The sequence below is a fragment of the Pseudopipra pipra genome, chromosome W (assembly GCF_036250125.1).
Source record: "Pseudopipra pipra isolate bDixPip1 chromosome W, bDixPip1.hap1, whole genome shotgun sequence".
Classification (NCBI taxonomy): domain Eukaryota; kingdom Metazoa; phylum Chordata; class Aves; order Passeriformes; family Pipridae; genus Pseudopipra; species Pseudopipra pipra.
Window position 1 is genome coordinate 6,498,804 of NC_087580.1, and position 25,533 is coordinate 6,524,336.

Here is a 25,533-nt window from a genome sequence, read left to right on the forward strand (position 1 = left end):
TTCCTCGATTGGAGCCTCTTAATTTTGGATTTACAATTGCTGAGAGAGAGGAGTTCGGTCTACTTCATAACTCATCCTCCTTAGCAAAACATTCCAGTCTCTTTACACTCAGACAGGAGGGTAGTGGAGTGGTTTCAACAGGCCCCTGGCATCTGGCCAGCGTCAAACCACGACACAAGGGGAACCAGGGGGATGTGGAGACCCCGTCACAGGAGAGTGGAAGGCTCAGACTAAGTCTTAAAAAGCAAAGCCTTGCTGGAGAGTCTGGAGGTGCAGGAAGGACTCCCTGGCTTTCTGAACTCCTTCCCAGGGAAGGGTTTGGGTGCAGCTGAATCCTCTCTTAGCCCTGGACTGTGTTCACGGTTTAAATTTAAAGGAATTAAAGAGCTCTTAAACCACTTTGTCCCACAGGTTTTAATGATGGCAAAACAAGAATATTTATATAAAATGAATGATGTACTTTATACAAATGATCAGAAAAAAACCCTTAATCAGAACTATTTACTGCACAACAGAAACACTAAAACAATACAAACACTAAAAGTCTACTAGTAGAGTCTAATACAGCATAAAGTAGGACAGGGCACTGGAACAAAGCATTTATTGAAGCAGTTCTATTAAAGCTGGAAAACAGAAATAATTATTAAGTAGAGATCTGATGTAACTCACCCAGACCAATGCCTGTGGGGAGATCTTCCTCTCAGCCTCAAGGAGTGACCTTGGAGGGCATCCCCAGCCAAGGGAGGAATCTCCACACACCCCCCAGGGAGGGTTTTGTCAGAAAGAACCCGACTGCATGAGAGGGGACTGGACTTTTTATAGGATAAAGTGACTGAGTGCCAGGCCCGCCTTTCCAGGCCAGCTCTCAGCTTATCTGTCAACCCAGACTTCAACCAGCAGGGTGTGTGTTCAACGCTGGACCAACCAGGATGGTTTGAGCAGAGTTAACACCGAGACAACAGCCTGGCTCCAGCAGTTGATCTTGCATGACAGCTTGATTATGAGCTTGATTGGACCTTGGGTCTGGCCAGGCTGGGACTATCCTGCCACAGTCCACCAGCCAGGGGTCTTCCCAAGGTGGGTCACTGGGACTGTGGGTCACCAAGCCTGTTCCCAAGGTGGGTCACTGGGACTGTGGGTCACCAAGCCTGTTCCCAACGTGGGTCCTCCAACAGGTGATGGAGTTGGAGCAGCAGATGAAGCTCTTCCCGCAGTCGGGGCACTCACAGGGCTTCCCTTACTGGTGGGTCCGTTGGTGTGTGGTCAAGGCAGAGCTCTGCCTGAAGCTCTTCCCACACTCCTCACACTTGTAGGGCCTCTCCCCTGTATGGATGCGCTGGTGGATGATGAGGGTGAAGTTGTGTTTGAAGCCCTTCCCGCAGTCAGTGCAGCGGAAGGGCCTCTCATCCGTGTGAACGCGCTGGTGGGTGACAAGTAGAGAATTGTATGTGAAGCTTTTCTTGCATTCCCCACATTTGTAGGGCTGGGGCCCCCGTTCCCCAGTGTGGATCTGCTGGTGACGGATCAGGCGGGAGCTGACGCTGAAGCCCTTCCCGCATTCCAAGCACCTGTAGGGCCGTTCCCCCGTGTGCACCCGGCGGTGGGTGAGGAGGTGGGAGCTATAGAGGAAGGTCTTCCCACATTCCTCACACTCATAGGGCCGTTCCCCAGTGTGGACACGCTGGTGGGCAACAAGCTTGGAGCTGCTGTTGAAGCTCTTCCCACATTCCAAGCACATGAAGGGCTTCTCCCTGCTGGGAGGCTGCTCAGGGACCACCAGCTCAGAGCTGTGGCTCAAGCTCCAGCCGCCTTCCCAGCACAGGCTGGGTCTTTCCTCCTCAGAGCACCCTGGGCTGGCTTTGGAGCCCCTCCTCCTGAGGGATCTCCTGCCCTTTTCCTCCCCGCTGCCTTCCTGCGCTGTGGAGCCCTTCAAAACGGCCTCTCCCACCAGGGTCTGCCGGGGGGATTTGTCCTCCGTGCTCTCCGTCCTCAGCTCGGGGCCTGGGGCAGGAAGGAAGAACAGGGAGGGGATTTGCCTCCAGCCCAGAGGGAAGGGGAGGAGAAGGAAGATGGAGAGGAAGGAGGGAAGAGAAGGAAAAAGGACAGGAAGGAATAAGAAGGGAAAGAACAAGAAGAAAAAGCAACAAGGAGAGGAAGCAAGAAGAAGGAAAGAAGAAGAAGGCCCAGAACTGGACACAGCACTCGAGGTGTGGCCTCACCAGTGCCAAGTACAGGGAAAGAACCACTGCCCTGGTCCTGCCGGCCACGCTGGTCCTGAGAGAAGGAAGGAGCAAGGAGACAAGGAATAATGGAAAGGAAGGAGAAGACGGAACAAAGAAAAAGGAGAAAGGAGAGAAAGGAAGGAGAAGGAAGAAGGAGAAAAAGGAAAAAACATGAGGAAGGAGAGGAAGGAACAAGGAGCAGGAAGAAGGAAGGAAAAGGAACAAGGAGTGGAAGGAAGAAGGACAGGGAGGGGATTTGCCTCCGGCCCAGAGGGAAGGCCAAGGACATCCCCCCAAATCCGGCCCCGGCAGGACGGCGGCGGCAGCGGGGTTGTCCTGCAGCCGGGGGCGATGCTGGGCTGGGAGATACAGGACAAGACAGGGCAAAGGGGCACTGACTTCCTCCTCACCTGCTTGGAGGGCCCGTGGCATCTTCCTCTTCCTCGCAGCCTCCTTCATCTGGCCAAGCTTTGGGAAGGAGAAATCCTGCTGTGGGGGGAAAAACAAGAGGTGAGCACATTGGGTTGGGGGTTCCTCCCGCCCAAGTCAATCTCTAGAAGTCCCTAAGCACCTCGTGTCCATAAAAAACTCCTAAACACCAAGTCTCAGCCAAAAAAAAACAAACCAGAACTCCAAGGTTCAGACCAAAAAAACCCTTCCAGGAGTTCCCCCTCTCAGGTCTCTCCACTTTGGGGTTCTGGAGGCCTCCCGTTTGGGCTGCTGGGGGTCCCACATGTATTGGGGGTCCCCCCTCTCCAAGGTCCCGCCCTCTCTGGGCTGCGGGGGGGTCCCAGGAATACTGGGGGTCTTCCCACTTTGGTATTCTGGGGGACCCCCTTCTCTGGGTTGCTGGAGGTCCTGCAGTTCCCCCTCTCCAGGGTCCCCCTGCTTAGGGATGAGGGGGGTTTTGGAGGCCCCAGGGGTACCTTCTCCCCTGACTCCTTACTTTGGGGTGCTGGGGCTCTCAGGGGTCCCACCTCTATGGGGTCTCCCCCTCTCCAGGCTGCTGTGGGTCCCAGAAATCCCAGGGGTCCCCCTTCTCTGGGCTCCCCTCTCTCTGGGGTACCCCTGGCTGGGCTGACGGGGGTCTCAGCACTCCCCTTTCTCCAGGCTCCCCACTTCAGTGTCCCAGGGCTCCCAAGGGTACCCCCTCTCCAGGCCCCCATTTCAGGGTTCCTGCACTCCCAACCCTCCCCTCTCTGCAGGTTCCCCCCCTCTCTCCAGGCTGACAGGGGTCCTGCGGTGCCGGGATCGCCCCTCTCCGCTCTCCCCACTCCGGGGCTCTCAGCAGCCCCCACCGCCTCTTCCTCCTCCTCTTCCTGCTCCTCTGGGCCTGGGGCCCCCCTGCCTGCCCAGTCCCAGTTTTCCAGACCCCACACCCCTCTTTCTTTGACTCCAGGACCCTCCTGCTCCCACTTTCCTCACCATCCCACCTCTCCCTGATGCCGAATTTGTGCCCCAAAAGGCACAAAGGAACTGCTCAGAGACAAGGTTTAGTCTTTAAGCAGCGAGGTAATTATTTTATGCAACACTGGGGAACTCCCAGCTCGCCTTGGACAAAGAGTTCCAAAGCACTCAGTGAAAAGCCAGACTATTTATACAATTTTTGCGAGAGATTACATCATCATTTTATGCATATTCATATTATTGCAACATCTAGTTATAATATTCATAGCAGGCAGAGTTAGGGCAGAGGCAGGAGCGCGGTCATCATTTTGGGGAGAATTTCGGGGGTACATCCTGTTACTTCAGCCTCAGGGGTCGTCGCTTTACTCCTCTTTCTTGGGTAAACTTTTGAACTTTCCTTAATTTGGCTGACTCCAACATGTATTTGGCAGGAGTTTCTGGACTCTGGCCCTTCTTTTTCCCCTTATCTCCCTGTGTTCCTTCCCTATGTCTATTTATGTGTGTGATAGCATTTCTGGTGCTCTTACTTTATGTTCTTTTGTGTCAGTGTGTCAGATTTATGTATGTGTTATCTTCCACTAGTCCTTGAAACTTAGTTCTTTGTTTCTTGGCTCAGAGCATGCATTCTAAGTTAACTCTTCAGGCCTTGCTTTGTTTCATCCCAGTCCCTCCATCCCCCTCTTTCCTTCACCCTGGGGACCCCTGGCCCCCCATTCCTGGCCATCCCACCTCACCCCCAGACCCCCTTTTCCTTGACCCTGGGACCCCCTGGAGCCCCTTCCCAGTTCTCGCAGCTCTCCCCGTTTCTCCCTTTCCTTCACCCTGGGACCATCCTGACCCCCAAATCTCCCTGTCTCCCCACTTCCCCACTCCTGCCTTATCCTGCAGGGTGCTCCTGGAGTGTCCCAGGGACCCCCTGAACGCCCCATTCCTAAAGACCAGATCCACCTGCACCCCCTTATCCAGACCACCGCCACCTGCACCCACTTCCCAGGCTCCAGAACCCCCTGCACCCCCTTTCCCAGCCATCCTGCCTCTCCCAGACTCCCTTTTCCTTTACCCTGGCACTCCCTGGAACCCCATTCCTGCCCATCAGGACCCCCCTGCACCTCCTCTCCACCACTGGCACTCTCACCTCCTTCCTCAGCTCCAGGACCCCCCTGCACCCCCTTTCCCAGCCATCCCACCTCTCCAAGTCCCCACACCCTCCCTTCTCCTTCACCCTGCCACCCCCTCCACCCCCACTCCTGCCTTTCCCACTCCCCAACCCCTCCTTTCCTCAACACCCGGCACCCCCTGAACTGCCCTTCCTGCACATCCCGGCTCTCCCCACCCACTGAACCCCCTTTCCCTCACACTGGAGGCCCCTGCACCCTCCTTTCCTGGACACAAGGACCCGAGAGACCCCCTGGGCCTCCTCTCCCAGTCCCTACAGCCCCCCTTTTGCCTTCCCTCTGGGACACCCCCAAACCCCCATTCCTGGCCACAGGAACCCCCTGGCACCCCCTTATTCTGCACTAAGACCCCCCTGCAACCTCCTTTCCCGCCCAGCCCGCCTCTCCCAGCCCCCAGGCCCTGCTTTTCCTTCACGCTGCTACCCCCTGCACCCCCAGGCCTGCCTTTTCCACAACCCACAGGACCCTTTTCTTTGGAACACGGGGGGACCCCCTGAACCCCGGTTTCTGCCCATTCTCCCAACCCCCAGGACCTCCCTTTCCCCCACACCGCCGACCCCTGGCCAGGGGATCTCCCTGGACCCCCCACCCCACCTCTCCAGAGCCCCGCACTCCCCTTTCCTCGGCCCTGGCATCCCCCAAAACCCCCTTCCCCAGCACTCTGCCCCCCGACAGCCCCAACACTCACCCCAAAAACACTCCCAGGCTTCCCCCTCTCCCATCTCCCCACTTTGGGGGGCGGGAATTGGGGAACTCCCGTCACTGTTGGGGACAATCAAAGAGTTCCCGACGCGTGGCCGGGGCCTTTGTTCGGCCTGCCGGGAATTCCCAACAAACATCCCGGCCCCCATCAGCCGCTGGGGCCCGGGGGTCCCTCCTCTCCAGGGATCGAGCTGTGGGGACACCAAGGGACCCCCACGGGAACCCCTTTGCCGCTCTCCCACCTCCCCTTCTTCCCCTCTCCCACCCTTTGCCCGTCGCCCCCCGCTGCTTTGGCAGTGACCCACCCCCTCTCTCGCTCACTTTGGGGCTCCCAGCCCCTCTTCTCCTTCCCCTCTGCCCCTTTGCCATCGGGGCCCCCAACTCACCTCGAGCTCCCGGCTCGGGGGATGGAGCGGGGGGAGGAGGAGCGGGCAGAGGCAAAGGAGGAGGAAGAGGAGGAGCATCGCCCCCCTGAGTGGGCGGGGAGGGGGAGCTCGGTGCGATGAGTTGGGGGTGTGCGGGGGGGTTTGGGGGGGATGTTTGGGGCTGAGCCGCAAATGGCCCTCGGGGGGACCTCGGGGGGTCCCCGGGAGGTGTTTTGGTTTTGTTGGGGGGATCCCGGGGTGGGTTCCCGGCAGAGGCGGGAGGTGGGCGGGGGGATGCGGGGACCCCCCCGCGGTGGGGGTCGGTGTTGCGGGGTCAGGCCCCGCCGCCCCCATTGTCAGCCCGGTGCCGGCGGGGGGGGACGCGACGAGCCCCTTTTTTAGGGCCCCCGGAGTGGGGAGAGCAGAGAGGGGCGACAGCAGAGCTGGGGGACCCCCGGCAGCCACGAGGAGATTCAGGTGTTTATGGGATTCAGTTGTTTATGGGAGGGGAAAAATCAGGGAAAAGGGGGAAAAAAACCCGGGCAAAGCCGAAAAACTCCGGCTGGAGGACTGACGATAGAGTTGGTGCGGGCAGAGCGGCGCGGCGTGCGCGCCCCTGTCTCGGTTTTCACTTCCGGCGCCGCCATGTTGGGGAGGTCGGCGGGGCGACTGGCGGGGGTCGTGGCGCTGGTCACGGGTGGGTTTTGGGGGGGATTTGGGGGAGTTTTGGGGGTGAGAGGGAAGGGGAGACCACCAGGGGAGGAGTGGAGGGGAACTTAGGGCGGGGAGACCCCCGGGAGGGACGCTGGGAGGAGTTAAAGGTGACCCTGGTGATACTAGGAGGGTCACTGGTGATACTGGGATGGTCGCAGACCCCTCTGGTGACACTGGGGGAGGTCACTGGTGACACTAGATCCCACTGGTGCCACTGGGAGGACACTGGGAGGGGTCACAGGCCCCACTGGTGACACTGGGAGGGGTCACTGGTTAAAGTGGTCCCCACTGGTGCCCTCGGGCAGTCATTGGTCCTCCGGGTCGCCAGGGGGCGCCAGGGGCGGTTCCCATACCCCTCAATGACCCCGGTTATTCATTGGCCCTCCGAACCGCCAGGGGGCGCCAGCGGCATCGGCCGCGCCGTGAGCGGCCGCCTGGCCCGCGAGGGCGCGCGCGTGGCCGTGGCCGATCGCGACATGTCGGGGGCGGCGGCGACAGCGAAAGGGCTCCCCCGGAACTGCCCCCCCGACCACGGAGCTTTCCAGGTGGATGTGGCCGATCCCAAAAGCGTCGCCGGGATGGTGAGAGGGGTGCAGGTAATGTCGCCGCCACCTCCCCCCCACCGGTGACATGTCGCGATAGTGTCACACCCTCCCCAGTGTCCCGCAGTGTCCCTGAGTGACCCCCGATATCCGCAATGTCGCCCTCAAAATTCCCAAATCCACCCCAAATAACTCCCAGAATTCACAAATTCCCACAAATTCCTTCCTATTCCCACAAAATTCCTGGGAAATCGCAGCCAAACGGCCCCAAATTGCAGGAAAAGCCCCCCCAAATCCACCCAAAATCGACCCAAATCCTCCCTAAATCACCCCCAGAATTCCCAAATCCCCACAAATCCACCCAACCCAGACCCAAATCCACCCCAAATCACCTCAAGAACTCACAAATTCCCCCAAAACTTGCAAATTCCCACAAACTCCCCCAAAATTCCATCTGATTCCCACCAAATTCCTGGAAAATCGCAGCCAGCCGTCTCCAAATTGCAGGAAAACCTCCACAATTCCCTCCAAAATCGACCCAAATTCCCTCGCATTCCCCCCAGAATTCCCAAATCCCCAAAACTAGACCCAAATCCACCCCAAAATCACCCCCAAAGCTCCCAAATCCCCGTGATTTCCCCAAAACTCACAAATTTCCTCAAAATTCCATCCGATTCCTACCAAATTCCTGGGAAATTGCAGCCAAATGCCCCCAAATTGCAGGAAAAAAACCCCAAATCTGCCCTAAATTAACCCAAATCCACCCCAGAATTCCCAAATCCACCCAACCCAGACCCAAATCCACCCCAAAATCACCCCCAAAACTCCCAAATCCCCACAAGTTCCCCCCAAATTCCCCAAATTTCCATCAAATCCCCACCAAGTTCCTGGAAAATTGCAGCCAAACGGACCCAAATCCCAAGAAAACCTCCCTCAAATCTGCCCAAAACCAACCTGAATCCACCCCAGGATTCCCAAATCCACCCAAATCCACCCAAAATGGACCCAAATCCTCCCCAATTCACCCCAAATGACCCCTCGATGTCCCCAAATGTCCCCCCAGGAGCACTTTGGGGGTCCCCCCCGTGTCCTGGTGTCCTGTGCCGGGATCACCCGCGAACCGGATGTTCCTGGAGATTGGAGAGAGCGGGAATTCCGGGAAGTGCTGGGGGTGAACCTGGATGGTTGAGAGGGGACACTGGGGACATTGGGGGGACATTGGGGACATTGGGGGGACATTGGGGACATTGGGGACATTGGGGGACATTGGGGGACATTGGGGGGACATTGGGGACATTGGGGGACATTGGGGGACATTGGGGACATTGGGGGGACATTGGGGACATTGGGGGGACATTGGGGGACATTGGGGGACATTGGGGGACATTGGGGACATTGGGGGACATTGGGGGACATTGGGGGGACATTGGGGACATTGGGGGACATTGGGGACATTGGGGACATTGGGGGGACATTGGGGACATTGGGGGGACATTGGGGACATTGGGGGGACATTGGGGGACATTGGGGGACATTGGGGACATTGGGGACATTGGGGGGACATTGGGGACATTGGGCAACATTGGGGGACATTGGGGACATTGGGGACACTGGGGGACATTGGGGGGACATTGGGGACATTGGGGGGACATTGGGGACATTGGGGACACTGGGGGACATTGGGGGACATTGGAGGACATTGGGGGACATTGGGGGGACATGGGGGGACATTGGGGACATTGGGGACATTGGGGGACATTGGGGGGGTTGTGCCACCCCCGATGTCCCCCCGCTGCCCCCCCAGGGGACATTCCTGGTGACACAGGAGGTGACAAAGGCCCTGGTGACATCGGGGGACCCCGGGGGGGCCTCCCTGGTCCTCGTGGGCAGCGTGGTGGCCAAGGTGGGACCCCCACTTGTCACTGTCATTGTCACTTGTCACTGTCATTGTCACTTGTCACTGTCCCTGTCACTTGTCACTGTCATTGTCACTTGTCACCGTCAGTGTCCCCGAAATGGGGGTAAAAGCCCTAAAAATGGGGATAAAGCCCCTGAAAACGCCAATTTTGGGGGAATTTGGGGACACCAGGGGGGTTCTAGGGATGTCCCCTCCCCCCCTTTGTCATTGTCACTTGTCACTGTCCCCTCCCCCCTGCCCAAAACTGGGGATAAACCCCCCAAAATTGGGGATAAAACCCCCAGAAACACGAATTTTGGGGGGCTTTGGGGACACTGGGGGGGGGGTGGACACCGAGGGGGGTCCCAGGGGTGTCCCCTCCCCTTTGTCATTGTCCCCTCCCCCCCAGGTGGGGAATTTGGGCCAAACCAACTACGCGGCCTCCAAGGGGGGGGTGGAGGGGCTGACCCGGAGCGTGGCCAAGGAGGTGGCCAGGTGGGGACACTGGGGGACATTGGGGGACATCTGGGGACATTTGGGCGGGGACAAGGGAAAATGGAGGGGAAAGGGAGAAAATTGGGGGATTTTGGGGGGAATTCGGGGGAAAAATTGGGGGGAAAGTGGGGAAATTTGGGGGGAAATGGGGAAAGTTGGGGGATTGGGGGGAAAATTTGGGGGATTTTGGGGGGAAATTGAGAGGATTTGGGGGGAAAATTGAGGGCTTTGGGGGGAAAATTTGGGGGGAAATTGGGGGGGAAATGGGGAATTGGGGGGAAACTGGGGGAAAGGAGGAAGAAATGGGGGGAAATTGGGAAAATTTAAGGGGGAAATGGGGAAAAATTGGACAGAAAAGGGGAATTTGTTGGGAAATATGGAAAAATTGGGGAACTGGGGGGAAAAGGGGGAAGAACTGGGGAAAACTGGGGAGAAAATTGGGAAATGGGGAAAAATTGGGGGGGGAATTGGGGGAATTTGGAGGGAAATTGGGGGGAAAAGGGGAAGAAATGGGGAAAACTGGGGGGAAAATTGGGAAATGGAGAAAAAGGGGGGAAATTGGGGGAATTTGGAGGGAAATGGGGAAAAATTGGGGGAAATCAGGGGAAAAACTGGATTGGGGGGTTTGGTGACCCGGGGGGGGGTTGGTGACACCCTGTGGGGAGGTGACACGGGTCAGGGGGACCCCTCTGACCCCCCCATATCCCCTTCCCAAGGTTTGGGATCCGCTGCAATTCCGTCCTGCCGGGATTTATCGTCACCCCCATGACGGACAAAGTGCCCCCAAAAGTGCTGGACAAGGTGACAGCGGGGGGGTGGCACCTGACATTGAGGGGACACTGGGGGGACATTGGGGGTCATTGGGGACATTGGGGGGATATTGGGGACATTGGGGGTCATTGGGGACATGGGGGGACATTGGGGACATTGGGGAGGTGACACCAGAGGTGACCCTCGTGTGTGTGTGTGTGTCTCCCCCCCCTTCCAGTTCGCAGGGATGGTGCCACTGGGACGACTGGGGGACCCTGAGGGTGAGTTGGGGACACTTTGGGGACACTTTGGGGACACTTGGAGGTGCCACCACCCCCCGGTGTCCCCCAGACGTGGCAGACGTGGTGGCTTTCCTGGCGTCGGGGGACAGCGGCTACGTCACCGGGGCCACCCTGGAGGTGACAGGTGGGGACCCCCCATGTCCCCAGTGTGTCCCCAGTGTGTCCCCAGTGTGTCCCCAATGACCCCCCAGTGTGTCCCCAACGTCCCCCCAGTGTGTCCCCAATGTCCCCAACGTCCCCCCAGTGTGTCCCCTCAATGTCCCCCCAATGTCCCCCCAGTGTCCCCCCAATGTCCCCCCTTTCCCTCTCTCATTCCAGGGGGTCTCTTCATGTGACGGATCCAGCCCCTCCCTCCAAGTGTCCCCCCAATGGGGGGGAGGGGCAGACCTCAAAATTTGGGGGGTTGGGATGGGGGGGAGGCCCCGAGTTTGGGGGGAGGGGACCCCAAAATTTGGGTGGGGGACAAAAGGGGGTCCCAAAAATCGGGGAGGGTCCCAAAACTGGGGAGGAGGGGCCTAAAGTAGGGGAGGGGCTCCCCCAAAATATGGGGGGGAACCCCAAAACTGGGGCGGTCGAGGGAGGGGGGTGGAAACCCCTCCAAAAAACCACCAGGAGCCGTTGCCATGGAGATGTTTATTGGCCACGCCCACCGAGACCACGCCCACCCCTCCCCTCCCTTAAATTTCTAAAACAACAAAAATAAACATTTTGGACCCCAAATTTGTTTTTATTTTGGGGTGGAGACCCCAAATTTTTGGGGTGGGGGTTTGGGAGGGGTCTCTTAAATTCGGGGGGGGAGGTCAGATGTAGCCCTGCCCCCTCTTGACCCTGCCCCCCTTAAAACCTCCTCTAAAACGACAAAAATAAACATTTTGGGCCTCAAATTTTGGAGTTTTTTGAGGCAGACCCCCCCAGAAGTTTTGGGAGGTGTCCCCAAAATTCGGGAGGGGTGGAGTTAAGAGAGGGCGGAGCCAAATCCTCCATCTTTTCTGCCTTAAACCTCCTCTAAAACGACAAAAATAAACCTTCTGGATGCCAAATTTTGGAGTTTTTAGAGGCAAAATCCCCCAGAATTACCCCTAATTAGCACATGATGCCCGGGGTTCATGTTAATAATTAATTAGCCCATAATAGCTGTGGGTAAATCATTAACCCCTAATTAATCCATAATATCTGTGGGTTCCCATCAATCTCTAATTAATCCATAATATCCATGGGTTCCCATCAATCCCAAATTATCCCAAATGTCCCAAACGGTCCCAAATTATTCCAAATAGTCCCAAATGATCCCAAATCCCAAATGGTCCCCAAACTCAAATCCCAAATCCCATGTGGTTCCAAATCCCAAATAAACCCCAAATCCCAAGTAAACCCTAAATCACCAATGATCCCCAATCCCATGTAGTTCCAAATCCCATATAAAAGCAAATCCCAGATGTTCCCAGATAACCCCTAAATCCCGAATAATTCCCAATCCCATATATTCCCAAATCCCAAAGAAACCCCTAAATCCCAATAATTCCTAAATCCCAAATAAACCCCCAATCCCCAAGAATTCCCAATCCCATATATTCCCATGTCCCAAATAATAGCAAATCCCAGATGTTCCCAAATCCCAAATAACCCCCAAATCCCCAGTACTTCCCAAACCCATGTAATCCCAAATGCCAAATAAACCCCAAATGCCAAATAATAACAAATCCCATTGAGGTGGTTTGAAGCTGGCTCCCTGCCAAGACTCCAAACCTCACCACAAGAGCTCCCCCCCCCAAAACCAAGGGAGAAGAGAGAAAAAACCAAGAGAACTGAAACGAGAGAGAGAGACAGCTGAAGCAATATATATATAAATATAAATATATTTACACTTATATTACACTTATATACAATTGAAATATATGTACAATTTCAAAAGGAAAGGGGAAAGGGAAGGGGAAGGAAAAAAAGGAACAAAAGCAAAAAATATACACGATCACTATCCCAAGATCTAACAACTAAAAGAATTAGCAAAGGATATCCCACTGCTCTCCTTGGGACAACAGAAAGTGGCTCTGGAACGACCCCGGCACCCTCCGTCTGCCAAGGTGGGCAGGGCCTTACCAGGCCTCGCTCCCCAACCCGACAGACTCCACACAGGGAACCTGCACCTCCAAAGCTGGAAGGAAAGAGGGCAAAGGCCTCTCCTCCTTTCTTCTTATAGCCCAGCTTAGGTAAAAATGGTGGGGAGTAGCGGGGAAATCTGGGCACTTCCTTGGTTACAGACTGGTCATGAAGGAAGGCCCAGACTAAAGTACCAGAGACATCACATCCCCCTCTGTGACATCACATCCCCCTCTGTGACATCACATCCCCCTCTGTGACATCACATCCCGCTCTGTGACATCACATCCTCCTCTGTGACATCACATCCTCCCCTGTGACATCACATCCCCTCTGTGACATCACATCCTCCTCTGTGACATCACATCCTCCTCTGTGACATCACATCCTCCTCTGTGACATCACATCCTCCCCATGACATCACATCCTCCTCTGTGACATCACATCCCCCTCTGTGACATCACATCTCTCCTGTGACATCACATCCTCCTCTGTGACATCACATCTCTCCTGTGACATCACATCCCCCTCTGTGACATCACATCCCCCTCTGTGACATCACATCCCCCTCTGTGACACCACAACTCCCCTATGAGATTACATCCTTCCGGTGACATCACACCCTCCTCTGTGACATCACATCTCTCCTATGACATCACATCTATCCTGTGACATCAAACTCTCCTGTGATATCATATTGTCCCTGTGATGTCACGTCCTCCCCTGTGACATCACATCCTCCTCTGTGAAATCACAGCTCTCCTGTGACATCACATCCTCCCCATGATATCACATCTCTCCTGTGACATCCCATCCTTCCTGTGACATCACATCCTCCTCTATGATGTCACATCCATCATATGACATCACATCTCTCCTATTACATCACAGCTCCACTGTGACATCACAGCTCCCCTATGACATCACATCCTTCCTGTGACATCATATATCTCCTATGACATCAGATCATTCCTGTGACATCACATCCTCCTCTGTGATGTCACATCCTCCTCTGTGATGTCATATCCTCCCCATGACATCACATCTCCTCTACAACGTCACATCCATCATATGACATCACATCCTTCCTGTGACATCACATCCCCCCACTGTGGCATCACGTCCTCCCCTGTGACATCACATCCTGCTCTTTGACAACACAGCTCCCCTGTGACATCACGTCCCCCCGTGACATCACATCTTCTCTGTGACATCACATCCTTCATGTGACATCACATCCACCCTTATGACATCACAGCTTCCAGGTGACATCACATCCTTTCTGTGACATCACATTGTCCCTGTGATGTCATGTCCTGCACTGTGACATCACATCTCCTTGTGACAGCACATCCTCCTCTGTGACCTCACATCTCTCCTATGACATCACTTCCTTCCTATTACGCGACATCTCCTCTATGACATCACATGCAACATAACAGCTCCTCTGTGACATCACATCCTTTATGTGACATCACATCCTCCCCATGATGTCAATGGGATATGTGATATCACAGGGGAGGACGTGATGTCAGAGGGACAATTTGATATCACAGGAGAGGTTTGATGTCACAGGATGGATGTGATGTCACAGAGGAGGATGTGGCTGCTCCATCTCAGTGTCACCTCAGAGGGGCCCTCACAGGTACCTTGTCCCTCCACAGATTTCCCGGAACAAGCCTGATCTTGTGCCCCTCCCCCATCATGACCTGTTTAGAACCCTGGGACACTGTGGAACCTCATGGAACCAAGGGGCCACTGGGACACCACAGGGCCTCATGGAACCCAAGAGACCCTGGGACACTGTGGAACCTCATGGAACCAAGGGGCCACTGGGACACCACAGGGCCTCATGGAACCCAAGGGACCCTGGGACACTGTGGGGGCTCATGGAACCAAAGGGACCCTGGGACACTGTGGGGGCTCATGGAACCAAAGGGACCCTGGGACACTGTGGGGGCTCATGGAACCAAAGGGACCCTGGGACACTGTCAGGAGCCTCGTGGTGCCCAGGGTTGAGGAATCCCGTGGGTGCAGGTGGCTCAGGGAGCAGCTGCAGTTGGATCCAAACTATTCTCACCTGAAGATGTCCCTGCTAACAGAGGTCCTGTGTGTTCCCTCTGCTCTCTGGGCACTTGCATCCTTTGAGAGCTGCCCATCACTGGGGTAGCCAAGAGCACAGGGCGGGGGATCCCCTGGAGGGGGAGCAGAGACATCTTTCCTAGATCACCTTGCTCAGAGCCCCATCCAACCTGGCCTTGAATGTTTGCAGGGATGGGGCATCCACCACCTCCCTGCAAATGTCTTCCTGTGTTTCATTCTCATCATCAAATGTTTCTTCCCTCTCTCTAGTTTGAACCTCCCGTCTTTTAGTTTAACTCCGTCACCCCCTGTCCTATTGTGACAGGCCCTACTGAACCCTTTGTCCACATGTCTCTAAAAAGCTGCCTTGAAGTACTGGAAGGCCCCAAGGAGGTCTCCCCACAGCCTTTTCTTCTGCAGGCTGAAGAGCCCCCACTCTCTCAGCCTGTCTCCATGAGAGAGGTGCTGCAGCCCTGGGATGCCCTTGGTGGCCTCCTCTGGAAGTGCCCCAAGAGGTGCGTGTCTTTGCTGTGCTGAGGAGCCCATGGAGCTGCAGGAGATGCCAGGGCTGGCAGGGGAATCCCCCCAAGCCATTGCCATTGCAGGGGGGTGCATTGCAGACAGCCAGAGGAGCCCAGAGCTGGAGGCAGCACTGCAGGAGGGGTCTCAGCTGAGCGGAGCAGAGGGGCAGAACCCCCCTCCCCTGCTGCCCACGCTGTGGGATGAGCCCAGGACACGGGGAGCTGTGGGCTGTGAGTTCCCATTGCTGGCTCCCATCCTGCTTTTCATCCCCCACTATCCCCATGGCCTTGGATGCAGGGCTGCTCTCCATCCCTTCAGCCCCGAGCCTGGCCCTTGAGATCTGGCGGCATTTGACACCCGCTGGCTCCTTTGATCCCCTTTCCCATCCCTCCCAGAGCCCAGGGAAGGACTGAGGGGCCTTGGCTGATTGTCCCTGACCCTCCCCTGCCCCGACACCAAGCTGTGCTCCTTGGGGACAGTGCTTGGACAGCCCCAGTCAGACCCTGTTTCCCGCTGTGCCCCCAAACCACCGGGTGCCCCAGGGGACGTGGGAACACACATGGACACGGGAAGGCACCCGTGGATGTGGGAACACACCCACCCAGACAGACACAGAGCATTTGTTTTGCTGCAGGGGTTTATTGATTCTTGCAGGGAAATTGCCAGGGCACCCAGGGGATCAGGGGGGTCCTCCAGGGATGATCATCTCCTCATGCCGCTGGAGGGGGCCAGGACACGGGTGTCACCACCACTTCCAGTCCTGAAAGACAGAGCCCCAAACGTCACCCCCGGTGTCCACAGGGACATGGGAGGGGCCTTGTCCCCACCCCGTCTGTCTGCAGGGAGCTGGGGCAGGAGAAGGGAATTGGATGCTGAGATCCATGTGGCCCCAGAGCCCCTGAGCCCGGGATTCTCTGACACCTCCCCGAGCCCCTCCCTGCCCTCCCGGTGAGCCTGGGGGTCTGCAGAGCCCCCAGTGCAAGGCAAGGCTTGGGGGCAGCTCTGTCCAGCTGCCCCGGGACACGGAGCAGGGACAGCCCCCTGCGTGTCCCTCTGCTGTGCCCAAGCTCTGCCCACTGCAGAGGGCTCAGGGACCCCCCAGGGCCCTGCCAGGCTCCTTTGGGGGGCTGAGGAGCCTCCCATATTTCTCACCTGGACATGCAGAGAGGCAGCCGAGCGTCACTGGCGCATCAGCTCCACCTGGTCAGCCACGGGGGGCTGGGGACAAAGGCGGGGTTAGAGACACACTGGGCTGGACTGGGGCACACTGAGCTGGACTGGGACACACTGGGCTGGACTGCGGCACACTGGGATGCCGGTGAGGGTCATGGCCATGAGAGGGGAGGGTCTGGGCCCAGCAGAACTCGGGGTACCCACCTCAGACCTCTTCACTCGATGAACATCCATGCCTCCCTGGAGAGAGAGTGTGAGGTGTCACTGGTCACTGGGGTGTTACCAGGCCAAGGACGGATGGGAGGACTACATTTTACCCCATTTCCCACACTGGGGACATCCCAACTCCAGAACTTACCCCGACACATCCACCTCCTCCTTGTCCCGAGATTGGCTGGGGAAGGAGAGCAAAGGTTTAAGCAGGATTGGCCCTGTGGGGCTGGGGGAGGGACACGGGTGACCCCAAACCCCCCCAGCCCATGGCTGGCCCTGGTCTGAGGGGGAAAGTCCCTTCTGCTCCCCCAACCCCACTGCACCCAGTTTCACCTCCAACCCCTGTTCCTGCAGGGCCCAGGGTGGGGATGGAGACAAGGAGAGCCAGGGGAATTCAGGGCCTGCAGGAGGGTGGAGGAGGAGGGGACCCAAAGAGGGTGAAGTGGGGGGAATTGGGGATCCCACAGGATGGGCATTGGGGTGTGGAAGGGATGGGACTGTGGGGGATGCGGGTGAGGAGGAAGGGATTCCAGTGGAGGGGACCCAGGGAATGAAGCAGGGCAGGGGTGGGGGCAGGAGAAATGGGGAAGGGGAGAAAACTGGAAGGGACTGGGAGGGGCTTTTTGACTGAGGGGTCAAGGAAGGGGATTTCTGGACACAAGTGTCATGGGCAATGGGAAAGGGAAAGGATTACAGGAAAAATAGGGGATGAAATGGTGTGGGAATGATGCCCTGTGTGTGTGTGGTGGGGTGGACTGGGGTGTGTGGGAATAGAGTGGGGGCCCTGAGGAAGGGCCTCCCCGGGGCACACTGGGGTGGACTGGGGAGCACTGGGATGGCCTGGAGGGTGGTGGCCACCAGAGGGGAGGGTCAGGGCCCAGCACAAGCCCTGGTACCCACCGGGCCGCCGATGACGCCTCCCTGTAGAGAGACAAGGAGACGTCACTGGTCACTGGGGTGTCCCCAGTGCCAGGAAGGGATGGGGGGCACAAATTAGCCCCCAGTTCTTACACTGGGTGCCCCCCAACTCCCAGACTTACCTCCCCACATTGGACGCCGCCGGCCTGAACGGGCTGCAGGAGGAGAGCAAAGGCTTGGTTGGGGTTGGCCTTGTGGGGCTGGGGGGGACACGGGTGTCCCCACCCCCTCCAGCCCCGGCTGCCCCCCGGGCTGAGCGGGGCTCTTTGGGATTGCGGCTCCCAGGCAAGTTGGGGACACCAGTGCAGGGGGAAAGGCAAGGCACTGAGGGCAAAGCCTGGAGGAAAGGCCCTGGGAAGGGGCCATGGCAGGGCATTTCCCAGTTGGTGCCACTTCAGCCTGGCCAGGCCTTGTCCCACTTGAGCCCAGGGTGGAGCTTGGGCCTGTTTGTTTTCCTTGGACTCAAGTGGGGCTTGGCCCAGTTCCACCCAGTTTGGGTTGGGCCTTTACCTTGGCTGGGAAAGAGAGGAGATGGTGGGGAGATGCCCCAGGGGACCAAGAGGATGGGATGGGGAGGCCCAAAAAGGTGGGATTTGGGGTCAGAAAGAGCAGGAAGCATTGGGACTGTGCCAGGACGGAGCCGGGTGCAAGCATCCCGTGAGGAAGCGGAGCTGCAGCAGCAGGAGTTGAATTGTGGGAAGGGGAAGGAGAGAGGGAATTGTGGCCAGAAGAAAGTGGCCTGGCCCGGGACTGGGGTGCTGGGGAGTGCTGGGGGAGCCCCTGGATCGGGAAGGGGCCCATCCCTGAGCCCATGGCCGTGGCATGGGGGCCTCACCTTGGCATCTGCCGGGGGGCTCAGCAGGATGGTGAAGAGCAGGGCCACGCTGAGCACAGCGACCTTCATCTTCCTCTGGGCCTGGGCAGCGCTGGCTGAGGCTGCACAAGGGCAGGAGCACATTTATCCCTGCCGGGACTCCTCCCTGCCCCCTCCCCGAGAGCCCCCGGGGCAAAGCCCGGCTGGGCACAGCCCCCAGCCCTGGCCACAAGCCCAGCCCTGGCACAGAGTCCATCCCGCCTGTGGCACCCATCCAGCCACCTTCCCCGGCATCCCTCCAGCTTCCTGCACGGGGCAGCTGCCCCTGGAAGGGCCCAGGCCCCTGGGGGTGTCAAGGGGGTGGGCAGGGAGCTGAAAGCAGCTGCATACCCTGTGGGGACAATCCCACACAACACAATCCATCCTCCAACAGCCCCCACAGTCTGATCCACCCATGTGCTCCTGCCCATCCCTTTCCCAGAGCTTTCCCTCTGGGACACCCCAGAGCTCAGCCCAGCCCCAAACACAGCGTGTCTGAGCACAATTGTCCCTGTTCCTCCTCCAGCCCTTTTGCTGAACGCGGGGCTGGCACTGCCCCCCTTCTTGGGGCACCAGGACCCCGGGATCAGGGAAACAGGAATCTGGGAGATAAAAGGTGCTGAGGGGCAATGGGCACAGCCTGGTGACTTGGATCTCCAGTCTGGGCAGGCACTGGGGAGCACTGGGCAATGCTGGCCCTGGCACACAAGGGCTGGGCCCAGGGAAGTGCTGGGGTGGTGGCAGTGCCCGGCTCCAGCCCATTTGCGGGCACTGCAGCCCCCAAGTGGTGCAGGCCCAGCCACGGCCTCCCCGAGCAGAGCCCAGAGGGGCAGATGCCCTTTGCTGGCCCTGCCCCTGTCCCAGCTGGGCACACCCTGTCCTCCTGCATCAGCCGGGCCCCGCTCTGCTCAGCTGGCCCAGGCAGGGGGGGCCAGGGACTGGCAGCCCAGCAGGGCTCTGGCTCCACACTGGGCTGGCCCTGGCACACAGCTGCCCCAGTGCCCCTGTCCCCAGGGATGGCCCTGCCCTGCCCTGGGCCCAGCGCTGGCCCTCAGCAGGATGGCACCTTCCCGCCCCACTCTCCCTCCCTCCCCACCCGCCTCACAGGCCCCTCTGGGCTGGGACCCCCGTGGGCACAGATCAAGGACAGGCACTGAGCGGGGGCTCCCGGCACCTGCCACAGCCTCAATTCTCCATTCACCTTTGCCCACATTTCCGCAACACCTTCCATCCCTACGGGCCCCTGACCAGACACAAGAGACCATTGTGGGGCAGCTGGGAAAACATCTCAGCTGAATGACTTGACTATTTGCCTTGCATTTTCCCCAGGAGCTGGCAGTGACCTGGAAGATTTTCCTTTTGTCCCTTTCTGCTTCGTGCCTCGTTTGTTGCATAATTGAGGAACGTTGACTGAGGAGGGGCCCAGGGGAGGTGAAGCCGCTCAAGAAGGAGGCATTTACAGCCCCTCACCACCAAAGGTCCCACTCTGGACTATGCAAAGTATAGAATCAGCAGCTCATTGGAAGAGGGAAATGTCCCCAGTTTGGTGTTTGAGAGAGAGATGGATGAGAGATGTGAGCAGGGTGCCTGAGGTGCAGCTGATCCCCCCTGGACTGTCTCCTTCCTTCCCCCTGAGCAGGGCTGGGACCACCTGGGGAAATTCCTCTTGTTCCTGCAGTCCCTTCAGTGGGATTTTTCCCACCCTATGGTTCCAAATGGATTTTGGGCCTGGCCGTTCTCCTCAGGTCCTGACCTGCAGGGAGGTGTTGCGGTGACTCACAGAGGGAAAGGGGAGGAGAAAAGGAGGCCCTGCTCTCCTCACATTTATGTCTCTCTTCCCAATTTCCTGGTGCCCTTGGATTCCCAGAGTCCCTTAGTAGCTGCACAAGAGGGGACACCAGACTCGGTAGGAGGTCTCTGTCCTGTTGTCCTGATTTTGACTGGGATAATGGACTGGTTAACAGTTAGTGGCCAGGACAGGGACTTGTCTCAGCACAGAATCCTGGAATCATGGACTGGTTTGGGTGGGAAGGTACCTTAAAGCTCATCCCGTGCCACCCACTGCCATGGGCAGTGGAGGAGGTTCCCAGGATGTGAGGGAATTCCCTGTGCTGGGGTAATCACATCCCCTTGGGGTGCAGGGGCTGTAAATGCCCCCCTGAGCAGCTTCACCTCCCCTGGGCCCCTCCTCAGTCAACATTCCTCAATTATCCAACAAACGAGGCACGAAGCAGAAAGGGGCAAAAGAAAAATCTTCCAGGTCACTGCCGGCTCCTGGGGAAAATGCAAGGCAAATAGTCAAGTCATTGAGCTGAGATGTTTTCCCAGCTGCCCCACAATGGTCTCTTGTGTCTGGTCAGGGGCCCGTAAGGATGGAAGGTGTTGCGGAAATGTGGGCAAAGGTGAGTGGAGAATTGAGGCTGTGGCAGGTGCCGGGAGCCCCCGCTCAGTGCCTGTCCTTGATCTGTGCCCACGGGGGTCCCAGCCCAGAGGGGCCTGTGAGGCGGGTGGGGAGGGAGGGAGAGTGGGGCGGGAAGGTGCCATCCTGCTGAGGGCCAGCGCTGGGCCCAGAGATGTGATGTCATATGAGCGATGTGATGTCACAGAGGAGGATGTGATGGCACAGTAATGATGTGATGTAACTGATGCCTTAAGCCCCCAGTATAGTTTTTATTTTTCTAATTTTTATAAGCTTTTTAAGTTTTATAAGTAGTAGAAGTAGATTTGAAAAGCAGCATCCCTCACTCCCTTTTCCTGCATTACAATTAGTTTACACATTCCTTAACCCTCTTACCCCATTCTATGCTCCCCATATCAAATCTACCCCTGAATTCAGTGGCAATGTTTAGTCTCTTGTCAAGGCAAGGCCTAGGCTGTTTAGAGAACAGCCATATCAGGGCCTGAACAAGAAAAGAGAGTCAAGAACTAGGTGACTATACACCCTCTGTGCTCTGAAGATGATGAAACTGATGAAGAGATGGTCCCAAAATACACCCCAGACTCAATTCCCAGGGGGTGGACCTGGGGTGGACCAGAGCAAAGGCTACGGGGTGGCCACACTTGGGATTGGACAGACAATATTATAAAATGAACCATCTCGAGCACAGCGGCACCTGTCTTGTAACATCCATTGCCTTGGCACAATTAAACCCTTTCCTGATCTCACTCCTAATTAACTGCTCCTGAGTAATTTCTTTAGCACAAACATTCCACGGCATCACACAGAAGAGGAGGTGATGTCACAGAGGAGGATGTGATGTCACAGGAAAGATGTGATGTCACAGGAGAGATGTGATGTCATATGACAGATGTGACAACATAGAGGAGGTGTGATGTCACAGAGGAGGTTGTGATGTCACAGGGAAGGATATGACGTCAGAGGAAGGATGTGATTCACAGGGGAGGATGTGATGTCACAAGAGAGGTGATGTCATACGATGGATGTGACGACATAGACCAGCTGTGATGTCACAGAGGAGGATGTGATTTCACTGAGGAAGGATGAGATGTCATGTGGGAGGATGTGATGTCACAGAAAGAATGTGATGTTGTGTGATGGATGTGACGTCACAGAGGAGGATGGGATGTCACAGGAAGGATGTGATGTCACAGTGCAGGATGTGATGTCACAGGAGAGATATGATGTCATATGATGGATGGGACTTCATAGAGGAGCTGTGATGTCACAGGGAGAATGTGATGTTACAGAGGTAGGATGAGATGTCACAGGGGATTCCAGAGTAACTCGTGGAAATATCCACTGAGGGGTTTTCCCTTTTGCTGTGACGTGTCAGTCCCCGAAAAAGGGCCCTGGAACTCCCCCCACCTGGTGGATCTGTTTGGTGGAGGGTTCCTGGGTGGAATATGGGACAGACTAGATGGGACTGACAGGGTTTGGTTTTTCCCTGGGGCACCAGCAGACAAACAAATCTCCAAGAGTCGGGTGAATTCCCCTTCCCCCGTTTCCCGGCACACACGGGAATCTGCTGAGGTTGGACAAGACCAAGGTGGTGCAGCCGGGTCAGGGCAACCCCCGGGATCGGTGCAGGCTGGGGGAGGAAGGGATGGAAGTCCCTGCTGGGAGAGGGCTCTGGGGGTGCTGGTGGGTGACAAATGGGACACGAGCCAGCCCAGAAACCCCCCGTGTGCGGGGCTCATCCCGGGGGCAGGGGAGGAGGGGAATGTGCCCCTCTGCTGCCCTCAGGTGAGACCCCACCTGCAGTGCTGCCTCCAGCTCGGGGGGCCCAGATCAGGAGGAATGGACCTGTTGGAGTGGATCCCGAGGAGGCCACAAAGATGCTCGGAGGGCTGGAGCCCCTCTGCTCTGGGGACAGGCTGGGACAATTGGGATTGTTCAGCCTGGAGAAGGGAAGGCTCCAGAGAGGCCTTAGAGCCCCTTCCAGTGCCTCGAGGGGCTCCCAGAGAGCTGCAGAAGGATTTTGGACAAGGAGCTGTAGGGAAGGGAGAAGGGGGAATGGCTTCCCACTGACAGAGGGCAGGCTTAGGGGGATATTGGGAAGAAAGTTTTCCCTGTGAGGGGGAGGCCCTGGCACAGGTTGCCTTGAGAAGCTGTGGCTGCTCCATCCCTGGAAATGTCCAAGGCCAGGATGGACGGGGCTTGGAGTAACCTGGGCTAGTGGAAGGTGTCCCTGCCCATGGCAGTGGGTGGCACAGGATGAGCTTTAAGGTCCCTTCCCACCCAAACCAGTCCATGATTCCAGGATTCTGTGCTGAGAAAAGGCCAGTCCCTGTGGTGGGCAGTGACTGTAGACCAGTCAATTATCCCAGTCAAAACCAGGACAACAGGACAGACACCTCCTGCTGAGTCTGATTTCCCCCCACCCCGCCCCCCCCCACCCCGTGCAGCTACTGAGGGACTCTTGGAAGCCGAGGGCACCAGGAAATTGGGAAGTGAGACGTAAATCTGGGGAGAACAGGGCCCCCTTTTCTCCTCCCCTTTCCCTCTGTGACTCACCTCAACACCTCCCTGCGGGTCACGGCCTGAGGAGAACGGCCAGGCCCCAAATCCATTTGGATCCAGAGAGTGGGAAAAATCCCACTGAAGGGACTACAGGAAGAAGAGGAATTTCCCCAGGTGCTCCCAGCCCTGCTCAGGGGGAAGAAAGGAGACAGTCCAGGGGGGATCAGCTGCACCTCAGGCACCCTGCTCACGTCTCTCGTCCATCTCTCTCTCAAACACCAAACTGGGGACATTTCCCTCTTCCAATGAGCTGCTGATGCCACAATTTGGATAGTCCAGAGTGAGTCTGGACCACCCCTTTGGTGTTGAGGGGCTGTAAATGCCTCCTTCTTGAGCAGTTTCACCTCCTCTGAGCCCCTCCTCTGTCAACGTTCCTCAATTCTCCAACAAAGGAGGCATGAAGCAGAAAGGGACAAAAGGAAAATCTTCCAGGTCCCTGCTATCGCTGTCCACGGAAGGAAGAGAGAGAGAGACCTTCGATTGGAGTCAAAGAGCCGAGAGGAGACCCCCCTGGTGTGTATTGGAAAGAGAACCAGCTACAACAATCCAGCTACAGCTGCTGCATGGAAGAAGAGAGACACTGCTGCTCATAAGTGGAAAAGACCTTTTCCTTCTTCCCTTCGGAACTTTTATTGGAGGGAGAAGAGATTTGATCCAATGAAAATACTGATTTATCATAGGAGAGATAGTTAGGGTTATGTATATGATGTATTATAATATTTATTTGTGTAGTGATTGCAATATAATTCCCTTCATCCCATATTGAGTCTTGTGTTGTGTCTGGGAAACCCATCTCACACTGGGGTGAGATGTGGGAGCAGGCTTGGACTCGAGAATTGGATTTTAGGGGTCTCAGACTCACAGAGGAGGATGTGATGTCACAGGTGAGCTGCGATTTCATAGGGGAGCTGCGATGTCACAGCAAGGATGTGAAGGATGTGATGTCACAGAGGACTATGTGATATCATAGGAGAGATATGATGTCACATGATGGATGCAACATCATATAGGAGCTGTGATGTCACAGAGAGGATATGATGTCACAGAGGAAGGATGAGATGTCACGATGTCATATGATGGATGTGATGTCACAGAGGAGGGTGTGATGTCACAGAGGAGGATGTGATGTCACAGAGGAGGATGTGATGTCACAAGAAGGATGTGATGTCAAAGAAGAGGATGTGGCGTCACAGAGGGATGTGATGTCATAGGAGAGATATGATGTCATGATGGATGCGACGTCATAGACGAACCAATATGTCACAGAAAGAATGTGATGTCACAGGAGGGATTTGATGTCTCCAAAGAAGATGTGATGTCACAGAGGAGGATGTGATGTCACAGTGGATGATCTGATGTCAGAGGAGGATGTGATGTCACCAGGGAGCTGTGATGTCACAGGAAAGATGTGAGGCAACAGACGAGGATGTGATGGCACAGGGATGATGTGATGGCCCTGCCCCTGTCCCAGCTGGGCACACCGTGTCCTCCCGCATCAGCCGGGCCCCGCTCTGCTCAGCTGGCCCAGGCAGGGGGGGCCAGGCACTGGCAGCCCAGCAGGGCTCTGGCTCCACACTGGGCTGGCCCTGGCACACAGCTGCCCCAGTGCCCCTGTCCCCAGGGATGGCCCTGCCCTGCCCTGGGCCCAGCGCTGGCCCTCAGCAGGATGGCACCTTCCCGCCCCACTCTCCCTCCCTCCCCACCCGCCTCACAGGCCCCTCTGGGCTGGGACCCCCGTGGGCACAGATCAAGGACAGGCACTGAGCGGGGGCTCCCGGCACCTGCCACAGCCTCAATTCTCCACTCACCTTTGGCCACATTTCCACAACACCTTCCATTCTTACGGGCCTCTGACCAGACACAAGAGACCATTGTGGGGCAGCTGGGAAAACATCTCAGCTCAATGACTTGACTATTTGCCTTGCATTTTCCCCAGGAGCCGGCAGTGACCTGGAAGATTTTCCTTTTGCTCTTTTCTGCTTCCTGCCTCGTTTGTTGGATAATTGAGGAATGTTGACTGAGGAGGGGCCCAGGGGAAGTGAAGCTGCTCAAGAAGGAGGCATTTACAGCCCCTCACCACCAAAGGTCCCACTCTGGACTATGCAAAGTATAGAATCAGCAGC

The 25,533-nt window shown here is 56.8% G+C and overlaps 2 protein-coding genes across 2 annotated transcripts; one reads left to right on the forward strand and one right to left on the reverse strand.

The window, feature by feature from the left end:
- Positions 1-390: 390 nt before the first annotated feature.
- LOC135405908 (zinc finger protein 239-like) lies at positions 391-5,985 on the reverse strand. The gene is made up of 3 exons (XM_064640448.1): positions 5,893-5,985; positions 2,633-2,708; positions 391-2,001 (listed from the first exon to the last, which is right to left on the reverse strand). Exons 1-3 carry the CDS (start codon positions 5,968-5,970, stop codon positions 1,238-1,240), a joined length of 918 nt encoding a protein of 305 aa, XP_064496518.1. The 5' UTR covers positions 5,971-5,985; the 3' UTR covers positions 391-1,237.
- Positions 5,986-6,364: 379 nt separating this feature from the next.
- On the forward strand, positions 6,365-12,953 carry LOC135404819 ((3R)-3-hydroxyacyl-CoA dehydrogenase-like). Its single transcript, XM_064639549.1, has 8 exons — positions 6,365-6,568; positions 6,982-7,210; positions 8,823-9,030; positions 9,434-9,519; positions 10,236-10,320; positions 10,508-10,550; positions 10,621-10,695; positions 12,611-12,953. The coding sequence occupies exons 1-8, from the start codon at positions 6,517-6,519 to the stop codon at positions 12,766-12,768; spliced, it is 936 nt and encodes a 311-aa protein (XP_064495619.1). The 5' UTR covers positions 6,365-6,516; the 3' UTR covers positions 12,769-12,953.
- Positions 12,954-25,533: the final 12,580 nt, after the last annotated feature.